This window comes from Salvelinus sp. IW2-2015, linkage group LG14 (genome assembly GCF_002910315.2).
Source record: "Salvelinus sp. IW2-2015 linkage group LG14, ASM291031v2, whole genome shotgun sequence".
Classification (NCBI taxonomy): Eukaryota; Metazoa; Chordata; class Actinopteri; order Salmoniformes; family Salmonidae; genus Salvelinus; species Salvelinus sp. IW2-2015.
The window spans coordinates 6,805,486-6,831,370 of record NC_036854.1 but is presented as its reverse complement, the minus strand read 5'-3'; the positions used below and the strand labels follow the sequence as shown (position 1 = coordinate 6,831,370).

The 25,885-nt window shown below is 43.5% G+C and overlaps 1 protein-coding gene across 3 annotated transcripts in view; it reads right to left on the bottom strand.

Moving 5' to 3' along the window:
* Positions 1-316: 316 nt before the first annotated feature.
* The window catches only part of LOC111972974 (zinc finger and BTB domain-containing protein 1-like), a 37,705-nt gene continuing 12,136 nt past the window's right edge, over positions 317-25,885 (bottom strand). For 2 of the 3 annotated variants that reach the window (XM_070446471.1, XM_024000085.1), the window contains one exon: positions 13,153-17,630. In XM_070446471.1, the coding sequence (XP_070302572.1) occupies positions 15,527-17,626 (2,100 nt within the window). In that variant the 5' untranslated portion in view covers positions 17,627-17,630 and the 3' untranslated portion in view covers positions 13,153-15,526. Of the gene's footprint in view, positions 1,071-10,826; positions 10,993-13,152; positions 17,631-25,885 lie in introns of those variants that run through there. The other variant, XR_002878510.1, reaches the window with a different exon arrangement.

The window sequence follows — 25,885 nt, the reverse complement described above, 5'->3', positions numbered from 1 at the left end:
GGGATAGCGCGCTATGCAGTTTAGCCTTGCGGCTGACATGCTGTTTTCATTGCACTTAGTAGTTTGCATGGCACTGGTGTGTGTGCATCACTCTGCTCTGTTTCCGAACATTCCGTGGTGGTTTGGGGAAGCCACAGCCTGCTAGCTGGTCCAGCAATGACAGCTGGTATAGAGAAACATGACTAGAATATGGGTGGAGAAAGTCTGAAATATCCCCCTCTCTTTTCCTACAAGGAGTTAATCGTGTTAACCTTGTCTTCGGGCATACCACTTCTCACGGAGGAAAGGAAGCAGATGAGGACTATTGGATTGGGACACAGCCCATGAAGCTCAATGGCAGGCAGGTTCAAGAGGGATTTAAAACATGATATGATGTCAAAGGATAGGAGTTCTGAATTTTTTTTTATTTTTTGAGAACGTCAATGTTCTCTCAGCCTAGGTCATAATGACCAACAGTAGTTTCACCTAATGAGAGTCACATTACCATAGTGAACCTTATAAAAAGTGTGAGAAAAAAAAAACTGCAGTTTGAGGTCAGGACAGAAAGCTGACAAACACATGTCCATGTTATAGCAGACACACAGGGTTGCAAAGAACGTTTTGACATTGCATTCATCTCCATTCATCTCCATTTCCGGAAACACATTAGCAGAACAGTCAAGCTTTACAGATCTCAAACATTGAGGTCAACCACACATTAGTACATTAGACAGCTTCCTTTTCAAGTGTCTTATTTCTTCATCCTTGTGTGAGGGGATGGAGTTTCCTTGTCAATGTTAGGGGGGGAGTTTTATTTTATGGACTCTGTTTTTTGAACAAAACCAAAGTTATGGGTTCAACTATTAACATAAGGCAAGATAAACTTGTCAGTAAACTACAGTAGTAGACAACAGTTCTGACCAGTGTTGGTAAAAGCACATTCCTCAAATAGTGCATTTCATCAGCTGCCTCTCTTCCTCTAAATGTCTATTCTCCTCCTCTTCACACTTCTCCAGGTGGCCCTCGATCCTCTGATTTGGGATGCCTTGTGCCTCCTTCGGACCGCTTTGCCACCGAACGCGTGTTCTTCTCTATATGACACATAGGAGAGGGGATATTGGATGGTGCATTGAATAAACCAATGCACGAATGAATAAATACATGATCAAACTTTATTGATCATCAGATGGGAAATTGCATGTGACAAGTAATGTCGCCCCATTTGTAGAGATACTAATGGGAATAGCAATGGTGATACTGTATATAAACTACAAGCTACCCTAAATTGCTAAATTATCACCCATGGCTGTCACACTTAAGTTTGAAATGGCTGCCTGCATTGTTAGGATGGAATGAATTAAATTCTGGAATTAATCCATGTCAACTTTTTCTTAATCTTTCTCAGTCTATTTGATTGAATTTCAAATAATTTCATGACTTGGGTATGTTATCGTGTTTGTGTATGCATGCGTCTGTGCCTATGTTTGTGTTGATTCACAGATCCCGCTGTTCCATGAGGTGTATTTTGACCTTCTTAATTCTGATTCTACTGCTTGCATCAGTTACTTGATATGGTATAGAGTTTCATGTAGTCATGGCTCTATGTAGTACTATGCGCATCCCATGGTCTGTTCTGGACTTTGGGACTGTGAATAGACCTGTTGTGGGATGTCTTCTGGGGTATGCATGAGTGTCCGTGCTGTGTGCCAGTAGTTCAAACAGACAGCTCAGTGCATTCAACATGTCAATACCTCTCATAAATACAAGTAGTGATGAAGTCAATCTCTTCTCCACGCCAGGAGAGATTGACATGCATATTATTAATATTAGCTCTCTGTGTACATCCAAGTTCTGAACAAATTGCAATTTTTCTAAGTCCCTTTTTGTGGCACCTGACCACACGACTGAACAGTAGTGCAGGTGCGACAAAACTAGGGCCTGTAGTACCTGCCTTGTTGATAGTGCTGTTAAGAAGGTAGAGCATCGCTTTAATATCCTCAGTCTTTTTCCCTCCAAGTTGTCAGACCCCGGTGGCTTGTCATTGTTGATTAAAAAAAAATAATTCTGCACTTCCACACTCACTTTATGGAATTCAATGCTTGTCTTTCATAATTTGGTCAGATATACTTGGATGTGTAGTGTCAGTGTTAGTTGCTGACATGTCATGACTAAGTTTGCTAATCTTGCCAATTAAAATTGCCAAGTAGTTGGCAATATCAGTTGGTTTTGTGATGAGTTCGCCATCTGATTCAATGAATAATGGAGCTGAGTTTGCCTTTTTTCCCAAAATGTAATTTAAGGTGCTCCAAAAGCTTTTTACTATCATTCTTTATCTCATTTATCTTTGTTTCGTAGTGTAGTTTCTTCTTCTTTTTATTGAGTTTAGTCACATGATTTCTCAATTTGCAATACCTTTGCCAAATCGGTTGTGCAGCCTGACTTATTTCCTTTTACCTCATCCCTCTCAACCATACAGTTTTTCAATTCCTCATCAACCGCCCGGGATTTAAATGTTTTTATAGTCATTTTCTTAATGAGTACAAGAAGTTTTGTAGTGATTCCTATGTTGTTGATGTAAAAAATATTTGTTGGATCATGGTGTGTAATGAGGAGCAAACAGACGCTGCACTTGACACATTTATGAAATTGCTTATTCCAGTTACTATTAAGCATGCACCCATTAAGAAAATGACTATAAAAACTGTTAAATCCCAGTGGATTGACGAGGAATTGAAAAACTGTATGGTTGAGAGGGATGAGGTAAAAGGAATGGCAAATAAGTCTGGCTGCACAACCGATTGGCAAAGGTATTGCAAATTGAGAAATCATGTGACTAAACTGAATAAAACAAGAATAAAGTACACTATGAAACAAAGATAAATGATTTAATGATAGTAAAAAGCTTTAGAGCACCTTAAATGAAATTTTGGGGAAACAAGCCAACTCGGCTCCATCATTCATTGAATCAGACGGCTCATTTATCACAAAACTATTGCCAACTACTTTCATGACTTTTTCATTGGCAAGATAAACAAACATGCCAGCAACAAACGCTGACACTACACATTCAAGTATATCTGTCAAAATGTAATTCCGTAAAGTGAGTGTGGAAGAGGTGAAAAAATTATTGTTGTCTATCAACAATGACAAGCCATTGTGTGCCCTCAGGCCTGGAGGGAAGCTATAGTCATTCCGCTACCCAAGAATAGTAAAGCCCCCTTTACTGGCTCAAATAGCTGACCAATCAGCCTGTTACCAACCCTTAGTAGACTTCTGGAGAAAATTGTGTTTGACCAGATGCAATGTTATTTCACAGTAAACAAATTGACAACAGACTTTCAGCACGCATGTAGAGAAAGACACTCAGCAAGCACGGCACTTACACAAATGACTGATGATTGGCTGAGAGAAATTGATGATAAACTGATTGCGGGGGCTGTTTTGTAAGACTTCAGTGCAGCTTTTGACATTATCGATCATAGTCTGCTGCTGGAAAAACGTATGTGTTATGGCTTTACACCCCCTGCTATAATGAGGATAAAGAGTTACTTGTCTAACAGAACACAGAGGGTGTTCTTTAATTGAAGCCTACCCAAACATAATCCAGGTAGAAGCAGGAATTCCCCAGGGTAGCTGTTAAGGCCCCTTGCTTTTCACAATCTTTACTAACGACATGCCACTGGCTTTGAGTAAGGCCAGTGTGTCTATGTATGCAGATGACTCAACACTATATACATCAGCTACTACAGCGACTGAAATGACTGCAATACCTAAAGAGCTGCAGTTAGATTCAGAATTGGTAGCAAGGAAAAAGTTAGTCCTAAATATTTCCAAAACTAAAAGCATTGTATTTGGGGCAAATCATTCACTAAATCCTAAAACTCAACTACATCTCGTAATGAATAATGTGGAAATTGAGCAAGTTAAGGTGACTAAACTGCTTGGAGTAACCCTGGATTGTAAACTGTCATGGTCAAAACATATTGATACAACAGTAGCTAAGATGGTCCATAATAAAGCACTGCTCTGCCTTCTTAACAACACTATCAACAAGGCACCTGGACTACTGTTCAATTGTGTGGTCATGTGCCACAAAAAGGGACTTGGGAAAATTGCAGTTGGCTCAGAACAGGGCAGCACGGCTGGCCCTTAAAAGTACACGGAGAGCTAACATTAAGGACATGCATGTCCATCTCTCATGGCTCAAAGTGGAAGAGAGATTGACTTACTCATTACTTGTTTTTGTAAGCGGTGTTGACAAGCTGAAGGTACCGAGCAGTCTGTTTAAAATACTAGCACACAGCTCGGACACCCATGCATACTCCACAAGCATGCCACCTGTCACGCCCTGGCCTTAGTATTCTTTGTTTTCTTTATTATTTTAGTTAGGTCAGGGTGTGACATGGGGAATGTTTGTGTTTTATCGCGTTTTGGGTGTTATATGGTAAAGGGGGTGTTGGTGTAGTGTATGGGTTTGTGTTGAGTGTATGTGTCTAGCTGTGTCTATGTTGGGTGTAAGTTGTCTAGGAGAGTCTAATGGTTGCCTGAATGGGTTCCCAATTAGAGACAGCTGATTCTGTTGTCTCTGATTGGGAGCCCTATTTTAAGGTAGCCATAGGCTTTCGTTTGATGTGGGTAATTGTCATTGTCAGAACGTTTGTAGCCTGTGTATGTGCACGACGTTTATTAGCTTCACGATCGTTTGTGTTGTTTGTTAGTTTTGTAATAGTGTGTTTGTTTTTGGTTCTCCTTCTTCATAATAAAAAGGAAGATGGCTTATTTTCCTAATGCTGCGTTTGGTCCGTCAATCCTCCACACGATCGTGACAGAATTACCCACCAATACAGGACCAAGCGGCATGTAAAGCGGCAACAGGACCCACCTACACAGGATTCTTGGACATGGAGGAGATACTGGATGGTAAGGGGCCGTGGGCACAACCGGGAGAATATCGCCTTCCTCGTGAAGAGCTGGAGGCAGCTAAAGCCGAGAGGAGGCGATATGAGGAGGCAGCACGGAGACAAGGCTGGAAGCCCGTGAGTACAACCCAAAAATTTCTTGGGGGGGGCCTTAAAGGGAGTGTGGCGAAGTCAGGTAGGAAACCTGCGCCTACTCCCTGTACTTACCGTGGAGAGCGAGAGGTACGGGCAGACACCGTGTTACGCAGTAGAGCGCACGGTGTCTCCTGTACGCGTGCAAGCCCGTTCGGTACATTCCAGCCCACGTATCGGCCGGGCTAGACTGAGCCTTGAGCCTTATGTCATGAAGCCGGCCCAACGCATCTGGTCACCAGTGCGTCTCCCTCGGGCGGCGTACATGGCACCAGCCTTACGCATGGTGTCCCCGGTTCGCCTACATAGGCCGGTGCGGGTTATTCCACCTCCCCGCACTGGTCAGGCGACGGGGAGCATACAACCAGGTAAGGTTGGGCAGGCTCGGCGCTCAAGGGAGCCAGTACGCATGCACGGTCCGGTATTTCCGGCGCCACCTCCTCGCCCCTACCCAGTACCACCAGTGCCTCCTCCACGCACTAGCCCTATGGTGCGTTCTCCAGCCCTTTACCACCAGTGCCTAAACCACGCAACAGCCTCCTGTGTGTCCCCAGAGTCCTGTGCGTCCTGTTGCTGCTCCCGCACTAGCCTGAGATGCGTGTCCACAGTCCGGTACCACCAGTTCCGGCACCACCACCAGGCTACAGTGCGCCTCAGCCGGCAAGAGTCTGCCGTCTGCACAGCGATGCCTGAACTGCCCGTCTGCCAAGCGCCATCTGAGCATCCGTCTGCCAAGCGCCATCTGAGCCATCCGTCTACCCAGCGCCATCTGAGCCATTCCGTCTACCCAGCGCCATCTGAGCCATCCGTCTACCAGCGCATCTGAGCCACCGTCTGCCCCGAGCCATTAGAGCCGCCCGTCTGTCCCGAGCCGTCAGAGCCGTTCGTCAGTCAGGAGCCGCTAGAGCCATTCGTCAGACAGGATCTGCCAGAGCGCCAACCAGACAGGATCTGCCAGAGCCGCCAACCAGACAGGATCTGCCAGAGCCGCCAACAGACAGGATTGCCAGAGCCACCAACCAGACAGGATCTGCCAGAGCCGCCAACCAGACAGGATCTGCCAGAGCCGCCAACCAGACAGGGTCTGCCAGAGCCGCCAACCAGACAGGATCTGCCAGATCCACCAGCCAGCCATGTGCAGCCAGATCCGTCAGCCAGCCATGTGCAGCCAGATCCGTCAGCCAGCCATGAGCAGCCAGATCCGTCAGCCAGCCATGAGCAGCCAGATCCGTCAGCCACCATGAGCAGCCAGATCCGTCAGCCAGCCATGAGCAGCCAGATTCCGTCAGCCAGCCATGAGCAGCCAGATCCGTCAGCCAGCCATGAGCAGCCAATCCGTCAGCTAGCCATGAGCAGCCAGATCCGTCAGCCAGCCATGAGCAGCCAGATCCGTCAGCCAGCCATGAGCAGCCAGATCGTCAGCCAGCCATGAGCAGCCAGATCCCGTCAGGCCAAGCCATGAGCAGCCAGATCGTCAGCCAGCCATGGCCGTCCCTCCGTCCGGAGCTGCCGTCCCTCAGTCCGGAGCTGCCGTCCCTCAGTCCGGAGCTGCCGTCCCTCAGTCCGGAGCTGCCGTCCCTCAGTCCGGAGCTGCCCCTTATCCTGGTGCTCTCCCTTATCCTGGTGCTCTCCCTTATCCTGGTGCTGCCCCTTACCTGGTACTGCCTCTTAGTCCGGAGCTGCCCCTTAGTCCGGAGCTGCCCCTTATTCAGTGGGGTTAATGTGGAGGGGGGTCATTTGGAGGAAGCTAAGGAGGCGGTTAGTGACTGTGGTGGGGTGGGGACCACGACCAGTGCCGGAGCGCCACCGTGGAAGGAAGCCCACCAGACCCTCCCCTAGACTGTGTGCTGGTGCGCCCGGGTTCGCACCTTAAGGGGGGGTTATGTCACGCCCTGGCCTTAGTATTCTTTGTTTTCTTTATATTTTAGTTAGGTCAGATGTGGACATGGGGAATGTTTGTGTTTTACGGTTTTGGGTGGTTATATGGTAAAGGGGGTTTGGGTGTAGTGTATGGGTTTGTGTTGAGTGTATGTGTCTAGCTGTGTCTATGTTGGGTGTAAGTTGTCTAGGAGAGTCTATGGTTGCCTGAATGGTTCCCAATTAGAGACAGCTGATTTCTGTTGTCTCTGATTGGGAGCCCTATTTAAGGTAGCCATAGGCTTTCGTTTGATGTGGGTAATTGTCATTGTCAGAACGTTTGTAGCCTGTGTATGTGCACGACGTTTATTAGCTTCACGATCGTTTGTTTTTTTTGTTAGTTTTGTAATAGTGTTTTTGTTTTTGGTTCTCCTTCTTCATATAAAAAGGAAGATGGCTTATTTTCCTAATGCTGCGTTTTGGTCCGTCATCCTCCACACGATCGTGACACCACCAGAGGTCTCTTCACATTCCCCAAGTCCAGAACAGACCATGGGAGGCGCTTAGTACTACATAAAACCATGACTACATGGAACTCTATTCCACATCAGGTAACTGATGCAAGCAGTAGAATCAGAATTAAAAGCAGGTAAAAATACACTAACATAAGTATTTTTACCTGGTTTTAAATTTTGATTCTACTGCTCGCATCAGTTACCTGATGTGGAATAGAGTTCCATGTAGTCATGGCTCTGTGTAGTACTGTGTGTAGAATGTAGAACTATATATATATCTATATTAATATATATATTATATATATATATATATATATATATATATATATATTATATATATATACAGTGGGGAGAACAAGTATTTGATACACTGCCGATTTTTCAGGTTTTCCTACTTACAAAGCATGTAGAGGTCTGTCATTTTTATCATAGGTACACTTCAACTGTGAGAGACGGAATCTAAAAACAAAAAACAGAAAATCACATTGTATGATTTTTAAGTAATTAATTTGCATTTTATTGCATGACATAAGTATTTGATCACCTACCAACCAGTAAGAATTCCGGCTCTCACAGACCTGTTAGTTTTTCTTTAAGAAGCCCTCCTGTTCTCCACTCATTACCTGTATTAACTGCACCTGTTTGAACTCGTTACCTGTATAAAAGACACCTGTCCACACACTCAATCAAACAGACTCCAACCTCTCCACCATGGCCAAGACCAGAGAGAGCTGTGTAAGGACATCAGGATAAATTGTAGACCTGTACAAGGCTGGGATGGGCTACAGGACAATAGCCAAGCAGCTTGGTGAGAAGGCAACAACTGTTGGCACAATTATTAGAAAATGGAAGAAGTTCAAGATGACGGTCAATCACCCTCGGTCTGGGGCTCCATGCAAGATCTCACCTCGTGGGGCATCAATGATCATGAGGAATGTGAGGGATCAGCCCAGAACTACACGGCAGGACCTGGTCAATGACCTGAAGAGAGCTGGGACCACAGTCTCAAAGAAAACCATTAGAAACACACTACGCCGTCATGGATTAAAATCCTGCAGCGCACGCAAGGTCCCCCTGCTCAAGCCAGCGCATGTCCAGGCCCGTCTGAAGTTTGCCAATGACCATCTGGATGATCCAGAGGAGGAATGGGAGAAGGTCATGTGGTCTGATGAGACAAAAATAGAGCTTTTTGCTCTAAACTCCACTCGCCGTGTTTGGAGGAATAGAAGGATGAGTACAACCCCAAGAACACCATCCCAACCGTGAAGCATGGAGGTGGAAACATCATTCTTTGGGGATGCTTTTCTGCAAAGGGACAGGACGACTGCACCGTATTGAAGGAGGATGGATGGGGCCATGTATCGCAAGATCTTGACCAACAACCTCCTTCCCTCAGTAAGAGCATTGAAGATGGGTCGTGGCTGGGTCTTCCAGCATGACAACGACCCGAAACACACAGCCAGGGCAACTAAGGAGTGGCTCCGTAAGAAGCATCTCAAGGTCCTGGAGTGGCCTAGCCAGTCTCCAGACCTGAACCCAATAGAAAAATCTTTGGAGGGAGCCGAAAGTCCGTATTGCCCAGCGACAGCCCCGAAACCTGAAGGATCTGGAGAAGGTCTGTATGGAGGAGTGGGCCAAAATCCCTGCTGCAGTGTGTGCAAACCTGGTCAAGAACTACAGGAAACGTATGATCTCTGTAATTGCAAACTAAGGTTTCTGTACCAAATATTCAGTTCTGCTTTTCTGATGTATCAAATACTTATGTCATGCAATAAAATGCAAATTAATTAATTAAAAATCATACAATGTGATTTTCTGGATTTTTGTTTTAGATTCCTTCTCTCACAGTTGAAGTGTACCTATGATAAAAATTACAGACCTCTACATGCTTTGTAAGTAGGAAAACCTGCAAAATTGTCAGTGTATCAAATACTTGTTCTCCCCACTGTATATATATATATATTTACACACTATCGTTCAAAAGTTTGGGGTCATTAAGAAATGTCCTTGTTTTTGAAAGAAAAGCACATTTTTTTTGTATATTAAAATAACATCAAATTGATCAGAAATACAGTGTAGAATGTTAATGTTGTAAATGTATATTGTAGCTGGAAACGGCAGATTTTTAATGGAATATCTACATTGGCGTAAAGAGGCCCATTATCAGCAACCATCACTCCTGTGTTCCAATGGCACGTTGTGTTAGCTAATCCAAGTTTATAATTTTAAAATACTAATTGATCATTAGAAAACCCTTTTGCAATTATGTTAGCACAGCTGAAAACTGTTGTCCTGATTAAAGAAGCAATAAAACTGGCCTTCTATAGGCTAGTTGAGTATCTGGAGCATCAGCATTTGTGGGTTCGATTACAGGCTCAAAATGGCAGGAAACAAAGGACTTTCTTCTGAAACTCGTCGATCTATTCTTGTTCTGAGAAATGAAGGCTATTCCATGTGAGAAATTGCCAAGAAACTGAAGATCTTGTACAACGCTGTGTACTACTCCCTTCACAGAACAGCGCAAAGTGGCTCTAACCAGAATAGAAAGAGGAGTGGGAGGCCCTGGTGCACAACTGAACAAGAGGACAAGTACATTAGAGTGTCTAATTTGAGAAACAGGCACCTCAAGTCCTCAACTGGCAGCTTCATTAAATAGTACCTGCAAAACACCAGTCTCCATGTCAACAGTGAAGAGGCGACTCCGGGATGTTGGCCTTCTAGGCAGAGTTCCTCTGTCCAGTGTCTGTGTTCTTCTGCCCATCTTAATTTAATATTTTTATTTGCCAGTCTGAGATATGGCTTTTTCTTTGCAACTCTGCAATCTGTTACTCCCCAACCCTGGATATGGTTACTATATCCAGGGTTGGATACTGCTGTCAAGCTAATTTCTGCAGCATTAATAAAAATGTGATCAATATATTTCATTCCTGTCTGTTTGTAACTCCCCTGGTAGGTTGACTGATAACCTGAACCCGGTTGCAGGCACTGGTTACAATAGCAAGAGTCAGAAGAAGTGCAATGTCTCCCCCTAGTGAGATTCATAGGAGACACACCTGAGTTGGCTTCTGGTTCATTAAAGTGACTGGCCCGACAAGTCGGTAATATGAGCTGAATAACTGCTTTTGGTTTTTGACCAGCAGGGTTGCCACGCTCCGTTCGGCCTTTCTCCTGTCCTCCTAAACTTTTTATAAAGAATTAGACATGTCATGTGATATAGGTGAGGCCTCAATGCAGCCAAAGATATTAGGAAAATCTAAAGGTAACCAATTCAGTGTGTTTGTATGGGTTCTGCCTTGTAGTTCATAAAGCCTCTACTGAAAACAATACACCATCGGCCATTCAGATAAACGCTTAAGAATATGCTAAGTGTAAAAGGCTTCAGTTTTGACTCAAACAGAGTAGCATATCAACATATGGTGTTTACCTTCGTGTGATATTTGTTTCTTTCAGTCGGGGCAATGCACTAGCTACTGATAGCCACTCACGTTGAACCTCTCCGGCGAAGCCTCGTTTCTCCTCATCTCTTCGATCCTCCTTTCCAGCTCTATGGCTGTATTGGATGGGTGTACAACCTCCGGCTCTGCAGAACACTAGCAAGGGGAGAACATTGAGTTAATTAACAAGCAACTGTATGGCATCTTTGTGAAAAGTAACTGAAAAGGAAAAACAACATTTGCTGGAATGATCAGAAGAACATGAAACAATAACATCCACAATGGCCAATGAGAGAGAACCCTTACTATGGGCCTCGTTTCAGCGCTGCTGTCCTGAGCAGGTGGCTGGGTCCGCTTGAAAGAACACCTGCGTTAACTAGTCTCACCTTTACAACAGGTTTTTCTTCTTCTTCAGAAGAAGAAGATTTTTCTAGTAGGATGGTGCGCCATTCAGCGTTGTAGATGAATGACCACAACACCGTTGTCCTGTTGACTCTTGCGTTGGCATAGACCATCACCGAGTTTGCAAAACAGAATGAAAGTGTAGTCTTTAACAAGGAAAATGTCATTTGAAAAACTATTATAACTAATATTGAGTAAACATGCACCACTAGATAGCTGACTAAAGTCAACTTATAGCTTTGCTAGAGTTTTTTGCCAAAGCTAACTAGCAGCTATAACGTTAGCTAGCATTGCTAGAATTGTGACTTTGCCACAAAATTGACCGAGTAAAAATTCACAAGTAGGAATAATGTTTGTAGCAACTAAATTACCTAGCTATATCAAAAGAAAACGTATTTTGTACTTTATTTTACCTTTAATACTAACGTTATGGGCCATGATGAATTTGTAAACCAATACACTTTGGCAAGCACATTTTCTCCGCCTTTTTGCTAGCTACCACCGATAGCTAGCAATATTTTGGGAGGAGTTGAGTGAGAGTTTAGAATGTCGGGGCAGTATTTGCGTCAAACAGAGCAGGAGGCACAGACAATGAACTAATCAATGATTTAATTCAAATGCCCACCTGACCAACATAGCAGGCCTAGCCTTCTCCAGGTACCACCTAGGTTTGATTTGGACAGTTATGCATGGTGCATTGACAGATAAAAGCAGTTTGCACCATACTTTACTTGGTTAACACTATCAATCTTGTTTGTTCATGTCGTGCAATCAGTTGCTGTATCACGACCATTAACTTGTGTCTATCCTAAAAATACTCCATATCAACAGTGTAGTTTCAGCAAAACCAATCATAATATACCATTTGCATTGCAAATGAACATAACTCTGTTATCTGCCCTGTTTGGATTATACTCTAAATCATTAGAGTACAAACCAGTGCTCGATCCCTCTGATATATGGTCTAGCTACATATCTAGGACTGCTGCCAGGTGCTGACTGAGGGAGCTAGACTTATTTTGTATATTTTTCCATCATGAAATATATAATATTCAAAAGGCACTCGCACATCTGAGCAATCTTATTTGCAGGTGCATGGCAACAACTGAACAAGATGAAGGAAAAAGGAAACCGCACACTGCTCTTGATAGTATCACTTATGTTTAATAAGCTTACGTATCGGCCACACGGCCTTCGTCAGAGCTTTAAATATCAGTGATACTATCAAGAGCAGTGTGCGGTTTCCTTTTTCCTTCATCATGAAATATATAAAATACTCAGTGCTTGACTCGGACGGAAATAGGTTTCGGTACTCATTTTGGGTGTCAGGACTGCTTATATTTAGGTGCAGGAGCTCCACAATACTTTTGAGCTAATATTCTATAAGAGAAAGAGGAGCTCAAGCAGTATAATATTTTTTTCATAACTCAGCTCCGACGAGCACCTGCTGAAGTCAAGCACTGAAAATACTACAACCCTTGCCTAGGTAGGTCCGTTATGATCTCTTCAAAGTGGGTTAACTGTATTGGAGCCATTGTTAGCAAGTTTGCCTCTGGCCTGTTGTTGCTCCCTACATTGTGATCAGAAGTGGGATGAGTCTATCAGAGTTGCGTATACACGTGAGGGACTTGTTATGTTGAAGCCAGGGTACACGCTTTTCCGAACGGAGGGAATAGTGTAACAACCCTTGACCTAAGTAGGCCTATTACGATTTCCCCCCAAGTGGGTTACCGTTTTGGAACAGTGATTAGAAAGTTTGCCTATGGGCTTTGAGACCCAGAGGGGAGTTGCACTGTTGCTATCTGCTACAATACTTTGTATTTATGTGGTAATGAAGTAAATGGGAGACAACATGAACGACTAATTAACATAACCCACTGGAGTTTGATACAAACAAAATGTTTTTTTCACATGGAGAGTATCCACTTGGTTTATTCAGACCTTGAGAAAAAGCATCTATATCCAAATGAAAACATTTATCGTGGGTAAATCATATATTTTTTTGAACAGCCTTACAAACAGGTGCGATAATGTTTTGACCTCTCAGAAACCCAAACATCATTCAACCAACAAAACTGAAATTTCCAAGCGTGACCTTGTTACCAACACAACACAACCCAATGAAATGACCACCAAAAAACAGTGACAGTGATAAAACTAAATTCAGATCCTTAAAAGATGACTCGTCACTCTTGCTCTTCTGAAACAGGATATTTAAAGAGCCATTTAGCACTACTGTGAAAAGTAACAAACAGCTAGACAATTAACCTTTGAGTGTACTAGGCCTACCTTTTACCAAGGGAAATCAGCATCACTTGGGGTGAGTTATCAGATTGTATGTATGTATTATTTTAAAGGTTCCAAAATCTAATAAATTCCAGAAGTAAAAATACAAAAATGATAAATGACCTATGCTTTTGTATAACACCAGTTTGGGTTCTGAAACTCATTTCCGTCCAATAGTTAGGTTATGTAATATAAGGGGGATTTTTTTTTCACCTCAGAACCATGTTAGCTCATAAGGTACAGTTATACACAGAAGATGCATGGTTCTTGAAAAACTGTTACTGTGTGAAGGAAATGTCCTTTACCCTGATTTTGATTGAATGGGGTCCTGAGTTGTGGATTATACAAACATTTGCTTGCTTGCTCATTAATAATGCTTATTTTAGCCCCTGAAGGGATGTCACCCTGTTAAGGTAAGTAATAGACAACATCCATACATGGTTATTTTGTAAACTACATTGTGATGGCCTAAGAGGCTTCACCAGCTCCCACACTAATGCATGTCGTGTCAAGATGTTCAGATATTATGTTATCTCTGCAGTGCAACAAAACAAAATGATTGGCATTTCACAGTAGCAACATGTGTGTGATACTATCTAACATGCAGGAGACATATTGCTCAAGTAGTACCCCGTAATACAACACCAATGTAGGACAAACCTTAATATTGGCTGTGTAATGCAATCAAACAAAAAGGGCTGATCTGATTGGTCAAAAGACCAATTAGTGGCAAAAGATCTGAAATGGTCTGCCTGTGTAAACGCAACCAAGTTAATACAAAGGCAAATGTAAAGGGAAGCTTTAAATGTAACACAAATGTTACTTTGATACCTATCCCAGCTGAAGAGAAGGCTAATGCAACATGAATGAAATAGAAATCACTTAGTACATAAAAGTTCCTAAGAGTAGATTCAGACTTAATGATTTTAGGCTGTGTACAGTATACAAAAAGGAAATATTACAGTTTTTGGATTTGTCTGTAAAGCCAAATTGATGGCTGTCCTAGTCACTGGGTACAGAAGTTCTGTTGCTAATTGTATAGGTCATTTACAATACCCCTACCTTGCCATGAAATCTGAACAACAATCATAATGTAGACGTCATAACCATTTTCTCACAGTCATTTTTCAGTTTTGTGTTTACTAATATTGCATAGTAAACAGATTAAATAATTGATTGTGCAAAAGAGCGAGTGCATGCTCTAGCCTTTGTGGCATGAACAATTTCATAGGGAAATAGGTTATAACCATTGCCAATAGTTCAGTATGTGTTTCTATTTGTTCTGGTTCCAACCAGTGGAGAAATTCTAGTGTTTTTGTGTATTGACATTATTTTAAGTGTATAAGTGCTGGTACAGTAACTGCTCAACAAGACTATGTTGAAGTGTGGATTCATATTACAATTAAACATTTTTTTATCCACTTCATTCCATTAACTGTGTATTGCATAGGCTATGTTTGCTAGACACTAGATTCCAAAAGCATTCAAACATGAACAAATTTGCTAAGGATTTGTCTATAAATGTTCACATTTTTAATTTAACTAGGTAAGTCAGTTTAGAACAAATTCTTATTTACAATGACGACCTACACCGGCCAAACCCGGACGACGCTGGGCCAATTGTGCGCCGCCCTATGGGACTCACAATCCTGTCCGGTTGCGATACAGCGTGTACTCGAACCAGAGAGTCTGTAGTGACGCCGCTAGCACTGAGATGCAGTGCCTTAGACCGCTGCGCCACTCTACTGTGTGTGGCAAATGTGCTAAGGATTTGTCTACTTTATGTGGCAATGTCATCAAATTACATTAATGTGTGTTTAGTGCAGGGGTGGAAAACAAATAGACATCAAACTCAAAAATATATGCCTCAACTTTTAGGCAATAAGACACTTCGATTAGGCATACATTTTGAAAGTGCAGATTTAGTAGGTTATTTTTTTGGGTGTTTAAGTGCATACATTTGTTCTCACGTTTATGACTTTGAAGTAACAGACACATTCATTCAGGCAGGACACAGTCTTTTGGTGTGTTTGGAGTTGTAGTGGCTCCGCATGTCCTTGCGAAGGCGAAACTTCTCCCCGCAGACGCCACAGATGTACAGGTGCACATCCATGTGTTTCTCCAGGTGCTCGCCGCTGGGGAAGATTTGAAAGCACACCTGGCAGATGGTCTCCCCGGCCGACAGGTGCGAGATCATGTGGCGCACATGGTCGTGTTTGAGGAAGGTGCCCTGGTCGCACACGGGGCAGACGTAGCGCGCCATGCCCTTGTGCATGTCGGTGTGCAGCCGGAGCTGCCGCTCACGCAGGAATTGCTTGCCGCACGTCTGACAGCTGAACTGCTTCTCCTTGGTGTGGACGGTGTAGTGCTCCCGCAGGTGGCAGCGCTGGTAGAAGCCTTTGCCACAGATGGCACAGAAATGCTTGCGCCGATGGTCAGGCTCGACACCGCCATCCTCCAGCAGGACAGGGCGGAACAGCTCCTGCTCGTGGCAGGTCAGAGCGTGTTCCAAGGCCAGGCTCCCTCTCTGGAAAAGCAGGCCACAGTGGGGGCAGGCCAGGTCGCCCCCCTCCAGCAGCCCATCGTCCATGGCCTGCAGTTCCTCTGGCAGGGGCGTGTCGCCTTCCTCCCCATGAGAGTCAGTGTCTGCACTCTGAGGTTCGCCACAGCGCTCAGCATGCTCCTGCAGTTGCCACCCCTTGATTAGGACCTGGCCACACCTCCCACAGGCACAGATGTGGCCCATGTGGCTGGAGATGTAGTGGGCTGACTGGTACTCCTCCGTGAGAAGTTCTCCGCACAGCTCACATGGCAAACTTTCCCCGTCCTTCTTCTCCTCTTTAATCTTGTGCATCTTGGCAGGTATGCCAGAATCCTCATTGCTGGACATGTGCCCTTCAAATGGCTTGTTGCTGTTGTTCATGACGGAAACACCAGCCTCGGGCTCCTGGTCAAATTTAATCGGGTCCCTCATAGTGTCATTGAGTGCACTGTGCCTCGCTTTGATATCTCCCACCTGGACCACTTTAATGCCATCCATCATCTCGGACACCACGTTTTCTTCAGGCTCCACCTTGATGGTGATATTTCTGGCAGATCCAGGCTCGTTTTCCGTACCAGTTGCCACAGACTTGATCGCCGTGTTAGAGTCGGATTTGTGGTCCGGCCAATCTCCTCTAGCCTTGCAGACCACCCTGTGCTCCTCCATCCCCTCAGAGGCCGAGCTCTCCGCCTTGCTGGAATCATTGTCTGTCTCTGTGCTGGTCCTGGGGACCTGGAAGGCCTTACGGTTGGTGCAGGTGAGGATATGCTCAATCAGCAGCTTCTCGCAGCTGAAAACAAAGCCGCAGTCTTCGCAGGTGTGTGTGCGTCCGAAGCGGGGGCGCTCTTTTAAGGTGGCGATCCGGGCGCTGGGCCTCTTGCGCAGGTCACAAGGTTGCTCAGCTACACTGTCTAGAAACGGTGATGCTACTACTACCAAAGGGGGTGCCACATCCTCCACCACGAGTGGAGGCCTGTTGACTGGGACAGGATTGCTTGGTCGCACAGGCACAGCAGTAATTGCAACTTTGGGCAAACTTTTGGGCTCGATCTCTGGGGCACCTAGCTTCTGCTGCTCATACATGCGGACTCCAAACATCATTTTGCCGATAATTGCCGGGCCAGCGGAGGAAGAGGAGCTGGGCGAGGTGGTGGAGGAAAAGGAAGAGGTAGAGGAGGACGGTGTGAGGTTTGAGGCGCTTCTGATGTCCCCGAGGTCCTCCAGGGAGTCGGGGATGTGGTACATCTGCAGGAAGGCCATTGAGGCCTTGAGCGCCTCGAACTCGTAGCTGCCCACCACGATGCGGCCCAAGTACATGAGCTGCAGGATTAGGTCGAAGCACTCCGCACTAATCTGCATGTTGCTGAGGTCCATGCGCGCCGTCCCCTGTTGGTCTTGGATGAACATCATGCGGAAGTAGGAGCTGCAGGCAGCCAGCATGGCCTTGTGGGCCCGGAAGTAGATGTCGCCGATGGCGATGCAGCAGTCACACAGGAAGCCCCACTCCCGCTGGTTGTTGAGCTGCTGCAGGACATGCTCGCTGTGGCTCGGCCTCGCCATCAAACTGGAAAAGGAGCAGAGAGAGAATTAGCAAAGCAATGCTTCAATCTACAGATGCTAAATAACAGCAATGTGGCACCAAGTCTGTTCGAAAACAAGTGTGTAAACTTGTGCAGAGACCAATTGCATGTCTTACGATGTCTTTATAAGCTAAATTAAGCTGTTATTTCTTCATGATACCCCTAGTAAAATAAAGGTTAAATACAACAATATAAGAGACATATCTGAATCAGTCTTTTCACAACACAAGAGGAGACCCAACAAACGCAACATAAAAACAAAATTGTAGGTACTCCACACTCCTAGGCATTTGATAATTTATTACATTATTTTTAAAGAATAACACTCATGCCTTAACAAGGTGGAATCCGAAGGTCGCCCCACTTCTTGTGTTGTCTTTTCACTTTGAATGAAAACAATAGGGTTGAGCCCTGAGCCGCCTTGGGCTGGCCTTTTGGGCAAGGTGTGTCATTGTGCTAAATCCTGCCTACTCAAACGACGCTGCTGCCATGGCTCCAGGGCTGAAGAGGAAAGAAAGTCACCTGCGAGCTGCAGCCGCCAAAAGCAAACACAGAGCAGACTAAGCCAACAAGCTAGCTAACTTGTTTGCAGATAAACTGTCCTGGTAGCAGGGAAAACATTTTCAGAAAATATCGACAGAAACAAGCATAATTCTCAGTTTTTGGATCTGAATCAACTCGACACGAGACTGGACATTGGCTAGTAGTATTCTCGGTAGCGGTGGGCGATGTGCCCATCTACGGAGCCTGACCAGAAGACCGCTCCGTCTGCCCGTTCTGCGGCACCGTACATTCCCCTCCTGTACTCCCTGTTCACCCATGACTGCACGACCATGCACAACTTCAACACCATCATTAAGTTTGCTGATGACACAACAGTGGTCGCTCTGGATAAGAGCGTCTGCTAAATGACTTAAATGTAAATGTAAATGTAAATGGTAGGCCTGATCACTGTTAACTTATTTGAGATAGGGGGCAGTATTTTTACGTTTGGATGAAAAGCGTGCCCAGAGTAAACTGCCTGCTACCCAGGCCCAGTTGCTAATATATGCATATTATTAGTAGATTTGGATAGAAAACACTCTGAAGTTTCTAAAACGGTTTGAATCATGTCTGTGACTATAACAGAACTTATTTGGCAGGCGAAACCCTGAGGACAAATCATTCAGATGTTTTTTATTTTTTGAGGTCACTCTCTTTTCAATGAGTTTTCATTGGGAATCCAGATTTCTAAGGGACCTTCTTGCAGATCCTATCACTTCCACTGGATGTCAACAGTCTTTAGAAATTGGTTGAGGTTTTTCTTTTGAGAAATGAAGAAGTAGCCATGTTCAGAAGGAGGCTCGAGTGAAGTGTATTGTTTGTTAGAGGCGCATGACCCGAAAGCATGCTACACATTTTTTGTCCTCCGGTATTTAACACAGATCATCCCCTCTTTAATTTTATCGATTATTTACATAAAAAAATACTTAAAGTTGTTTTACAAAAGTAGTTTGAAATGTTTGGACAAAGCTTACAGGTAACTTTTGTAGTCATGTTGAGTGAGTTGGAACCGGTGTTTTTCTGGATCAAACGCGCCAAATAAATGGACCTTTTGAATATATATCGACGGAATTAATCGAACAAAAAGACCATTTGTGATGTTTATGGGACATATTGGAGTGCCAACAGAAGAAGCTCGTCAAAGGTAAGGCATGAATTATATCTTTATTTCTGCGTTTTGTGTCGCGCCGGGAGGGTTGAAATATGATGGTCTGTGATTGTTAGCTGGGGTGCTATCCTCAGATAATAGCATTGTTTGTTTTCGCCGTAAGCATTTTTTAAATCTGACACGTTGGCTGGATCCACAACAAGTGTAGCTTTAATTTGGTATATTGAATGTGTGATTTCATGAAAGTTAAACTTTTATAGTAATTTATTTTGAATTTGGCGCTCTGCATTTTCACTGGATGTTGGCAGGTTGGGACGCTACCGTCCCACATATCCCAGAGAGGTAAACAATGAGACAGCCTATAGGGAGGAGGTCAGAGACCTGACCATGTGATGCATGGACAACAACCTCTCCCTCAACGTGATCAAGACAAAGGAGATGATTGTGGACTACAGGAAAAAGAGGACCGAGCATGCCCCCATTCTCATCGACGGGGCTGAAGTGGAGCAGGATGAGAGCGTCAAGTTCCTTGGCATCCACATCAACAACAAACTAACATGATCCAAGGACACCAAGACAGTCGTGAAGAGGGCACGACAAAACCTATTCCACCTCAGGAGACTGAAAAGATTTGGCATGGGTCTTCAGATCCTCAAAAGATTTTACAGCTGCACCATCGAGAGCATCCTGACAGGTTACATCACTGCCTTGTATGGCAACTGATTGGCATCCGATCGCAAAGGCACTACAGAGGGTGGTGCGTACGGCCCGGTACATCACCGGGGCCAAGCTTCCTGCCATCCAAGACCTCTACACAAGGCGGTGTCAGAGCAAGGCCCACAAAATTGTCAAAGACTCCAGTCACCCAAGTCATAGACTGTTCTCTCACGGCAAGCGGTACCGGCGCACCAAGTCTAGGTCCAAGAGGCTTCTAAACAGCTTCTACCCCAAAGCCATAAGACTCCTGAACAGCTAATCAAATGGCTACCCAGACTATTTGCACCCCCCATGCTGCTACTCTCTGTTATTATCTATGCATAGCCATTTTAACAACTCTACCTGCATGTACATAATTATCTCAATTACCTCGACACTGGTGCAGCCCCACATTGACACAGTACCGGTACCCCTTGTATATAGCCCCGCTATTGTTATTCACTGCTGCTCTTTAATTATTTGTTTTTCTAATCTCTTACTTTTTTCTTAATTTTCTTTTTAGGTATTTTCTTAAAACTGCATCGTTGGTTAAGGCCTTGTAAGTCAGCATTTCACTCTAAGGTCTACACCCGTTGTATTTGGCGCATGTGACAAATACAATTTGATTTTATGTTATTAACTATTACCAACTGCTGTCTATTTGGTTAGAATGATGGTTCTATACAGAGGATAATTCTATACTGAATGTAGAGCCATCATCCTATAGGTTCACTTCATCCCTTACCTAACATACATACATACATACATACATACATACATACATACATACATACATACATCACTACATACATACACATAACAGTGGGGAGAACAAGTATTTGATACACTGACGATTTTGCAGTTTTCCTACTTACAAAGCATGTCTAAAACAAAAATCCAGAAATCACATTGTATGATTTTTAAGTAATTCATTTGCATTTATTGCATGACATAAGTATTTGATACATCAGAAAAGCAGAACTGAATATTTGGTAAGAAACCTTAGTTTGCAATTACAGAGATCATACGTTTCCTGTAGTCTTGACCAGGTTTGCACACACTGCAGCAGGGATTTTGGCCCACTCCTCCATACAGACCTTCTCCAGATCCTTCAGGTTTCGGGGTGTCGTGGGCAATACGGACTTTCGGCTCCCTCCAAAGATTTTCTATTGGGTTCAGGTCTGGAGACTGGCTAGGCCACTCCAGGACCTTGAGATGCTTCTTACGGAGCCACTCTTAGTTGCCTGGCTGTGTGTTTCGGGTCGTTGTCATGCTGGAAGACCAGCACGACCCATCTTCAATGCTCTACTGAGGGAAGGAGGTTTGTTGGTCAAGATCTCGCGATACATGGCCCATCCATCCTCCCTCAATACGGTGCAGTCGTCCTGTCCCTTTGCAGAAAAGCATCCCCAAAGAATGATGTTTCCACTCATGCTTCACGGTTGGGATGGTGTTCTTGGGTTGTACTCATCCTTCTATTCCTCAAACACGGCGAGTGGAGTTTAGAGCAAAAAGCTCTATTTTTGTCTCATCAGACCACATGACCTTCTTCATTCCTCCTCTGGATCATCCAGATGGTCATTGGCAAACTTCAGACGGGCTGGACATGCGCTGGCTTGAGCAGGGGACCTTGCGTGCGCTGCAGGATTTTAATCCATGACGGCGTAGTGTGTTACTAATGGTTTTCTTTGAGACTGTGGTCAGCTCTCTTCAGGTCATTGACAGGTCCTGCCGTGTAGTTCTGGGCTGATCCCTCACATTCCTCATGGTCATTGATGCCCACGAGGTGAGATCTTGCATGGAGCCAGACCGAGGGTGATTGACCGTCATCTTGAACTTCTTCCATTTTCTAATAATTGTGCAACAGTTGTTGCCTTCTCACCAAGCTGCTTGCCTATTGTCCTGTAGCCCATCCCAGCCTTGTACAGGTCTACAATTTATCCCTGATGTCCTTACACAGCTCTCTGGTCTTGGCCATTGTGGAGAGGTTGGAGTCTGTTTGTTGAGTGTGTGGACAGGTGTCTTTTATACAGGTAACGAGTTCAAACAGGTGCAGTTAATACAGGTAATGAGTGGAGAACAGGAGGGCTTCTTAAAGAAAACTAACAGGTTGTGAGAGCCGGAATTCTTACTGGTTGGTAGGTGATCAAATACTTATGTCATGCAATAAAATGCAAATTAATTCTTAAAAATCATACAATGTGATTTTTCTGGATTTTTGTTTTAGATTCGTCTCTCAAGTTGAAGTGTACCTATGATAAAAATGACAGACCTCTACATGCTTTGTAAGTAGGAAAACCTGCAAAATCGGCAGTGTATCAAATACTTGTTCTCCCCACTGTACATACAAGTAGGTTAAGTAAGGGATGAAGTGAACCTGTAGGAGGATAGTTCTCCACGACAAGGGTTGGGTGTGAAATGACAGTAGGCTGTTTAATACTAAACCATACTGAATGATGAATGGCATGGATTGGTACAACTCGATTATCCATAGTTGCCTCTTTTGATACAGCAACAGTCTTAAAATGCACTGTTACCTTGAATGCAACTTTAAGATGTTAAACTTTCCAACTCTACGAGGCAGAGGACGCCAATTTTGACCTGTGAGTTACCTTTGACCTTGACATAACTTTCTAAGGCTTTTGGGGTCATGGTTGTTCCCTAACTCATCTTGTGCCTTACACAACTTAACACATATGTATCCATTCACCTTCCTCAGTGGAGTCCTGACCTGGGGTATCAAACTCCAATATTTGTGAAATCAGAGCAAGGCTTCAACCGCAGAGGGACATCAGGGAAATCTGTGTTTTTACAAAAGACGTGGCTTACGGACAATAAACTCGACTCTGCTATTCATCCAGACGGCTTCTCCATATTTCGATTGGATCGAGTGGTGGCTTCTGGTAAGTCAGGGTTAGTGGCTATGCTTCCTGAAACAACCGAAGTTAAAAACATTGCGAGCTCCTTTTCACCCCAACTGGAGTTCCTGATGCTTAAATACCGACCTCACTATATGCCAAGGGAATTCACGTGTGTTATTATCACAGCTGTGTACATACCGCCACAAGCAAAACCAAGGCGGCACTAAGCGAACTGTAAAGGATCATTAGCCTGCAAGAATCCTCTCACCTGGAAGTAGTCTTTATTGTTGCAGGTGACTTTCAATCAAACCAGTCCAAAACAAATGTTGCCAAAAAAATCACCAACATGTATCCTGCCCCACAAGAGGATTCAGCGTGCTTCACCATGTATACACAAACATCCATAAAAAAAAGATGTTACCTTTATTTAACTAGGCAAGTCAGTTAAGAACAAATTCTTATTTACAAGGACAGCCTACTCCTTCCTCAGGCCCTGCGGGGCTTCTTTAGCTAAATAGCCCAGTACTGTTCTGCAGACCGTCACGTTGTACAGCACCATATTTTCTGTTCCATCCTAATGGAAACCCAAAGGGTTTTTAGTTTTTCTTGGAATAGAAAAAACATTAGTCAATTTAATTAAGCAAGTACCAGTCAAAAGTTTGGACACACCTCCTCATTCCAGGATTTTTCTTTATTTTTACTATTTTCTACATTGTAGAATATTAGTGAAGACATCACAACTATGAAATAACACCGATCTCCTGCGTGCCCCACATTCTGTAGTACAGATATGGCCTGCTCTCCCTTATGTAAGGAATTAGGCACTTTCCCATGTTTACTACAGTAAAAAAAAAAAAAAAAAAACGTTTACTACAGTATGTATTGTAGACTGCACAGTAACCTAATAAACAAAAACACATTTCATCAATATAATAATGATAAACACACTCTCAAACTGCAGATGATTATTTAGTTATGGATCCATAACGAATTACTATGGGAGTAAATATCACTGATTTACAGAAATATTGGAACAAAGTTGTCTAATGAAGGCAAACGATTTAGAATCCTCCAATCCTGTAGCCTACTCCCGACCGTCACTTTGTACAGCGCCATATTTTCCATTCCATCCTAACGGAAACCATGAGGGTTTCGTTTTTCATTTTTCTCTGAATAGAAATACCATGATATTAATCAAATTAAGCGAAATTTCTTAATCAATCCCATATACTATGTTATTACAAAAAAGGTTTTAAAATATCTTGTAATGCCAGTACGGAATACTGTCAAATGCTTCTCAAAGGTGGTCAAACTAGCAATAACTTGCATTAACAAAAAAAATGGCTGACAAATAGATAACGTGCCACCGAATGCTGCAGCAGCCGCAGTACGACACAATTTTAAAGGAGGAACCACTGTATGTTTTTTCCAGCAGCAGACTATGATCGATTAATGTCAAAAGCTGCACTGAAGTCTAACAAGACAGCCCTCACAATCATTTTACCATCAATTTCTCTCAGCCAATTATCAGTCATTTGTCTAGGTGCCGTGCTTGTTGAGTGTCCTTCCCTATATGCGTGCTGAAAGTCTGTTGTCAATTTGTTTACTGTAAAATAGCATTGTATCTGGTCAAACACAATTTTTTTCCAGAAGTTCATTAAGGGTTGGTAACAGGCTGATTGGTCAGCTATTTGAGCCAGTAAAGGGGGCTTTACTATTCTTGGGTAGCAGAATGACTTTAGCTTCCCTCCAGGCCTGAGGGCACACACTTTCTAGTAGGTTTAAATTGAAGATGTGGCAAATAGGAGTGGCAATATCGTCCGCTATTATCCTCAGTAACTTTCCATCCAGATTGTCAGACCCCGGTGGCTTGTCATTGTTGATAGACAACCTCTTCCACACTCACTTTACGGAATTCAAAAGTACAATTCTTGTCTTTCATAATGTGGTCAGATATACATGGATGTGTAGTGTCAGCTTTTGTTGCTGGCATGTCATCCCTAAGTTTGTTTATCTTGCCAATGAAAAAGTCCTTCAAGTAGTTAGCATTTATCACAAAACCCACTGATATTGCCATCTGATTCAATGAATGATGTAGCCAATTTGGCTTGTTTCCCCAAAATGTAATTTAACACGCCCCAAAGCTTTTTACTATCATTCTTTATATCATTTATCTTTGTTTCATAGTATAGTTTATTTTTATTTAGTTTAGTCACCTGATTTCTTATTTTTCAGTACATTTGCCAATCAGTTTGGATCCAGACTTATTTGCCATACCTTTTGCCTCATCCCTCTAAACCAAACAATTTTTCAATTCCTCATCAATCCAAAGGCCGTTGGACTAGTAACCGAAAGGTTGCAAGATCGAATCCCCGAGCTGACATGGTAAAAATCTGTCGTTCTGCACCTGAACAAGGCAGTTAACCCACTGTTCCTAGGCCGTCATTGAAAATAAGAATTTGTTCTTAACTGACTTGCCTAGTTAAATAAAGGTTACATTAAGAGCATAACATTTCTGTACCCTAATTTTCTAATTCTTGTCTAACCAATACCAAAATGGAGATTAAGTGAAAATAAAAATCTGATTGATTTATCAGGACCAGTCCCCATGCTTGCCTCAGAGCAGCGTGAAACGGTGCTAATATCGTTGTAGGCTTTTGCTTCTAACTTCAATATGCTCTTTAAATAAATAAGGCCTACACCATTTTTAACAACACATTACTCAACACTAGTGAGACTCATTTCACCTATGGTAGGCGGCAGGTATATCGGCAGGTATATCGACATTTTTTTTCAATGACGTTACTCGCCAATAATTGCATTTAGAGGATTGGAGGACTCTAAATGAATATCTAAGGGGAATTTTTTGTAAGTTATTCTCACAGATTCTAAGGGGCTTTTATATCATTTTAATTAATTAATAATAAACGCTTTGATTAAAAATTAACAATATTTTGGAGATTTCGTTTTCAGGGAGAAAAAGGTAATTCTTGAACATGGGATGAGACATTCTCACTCGCTTGTTTTGTAC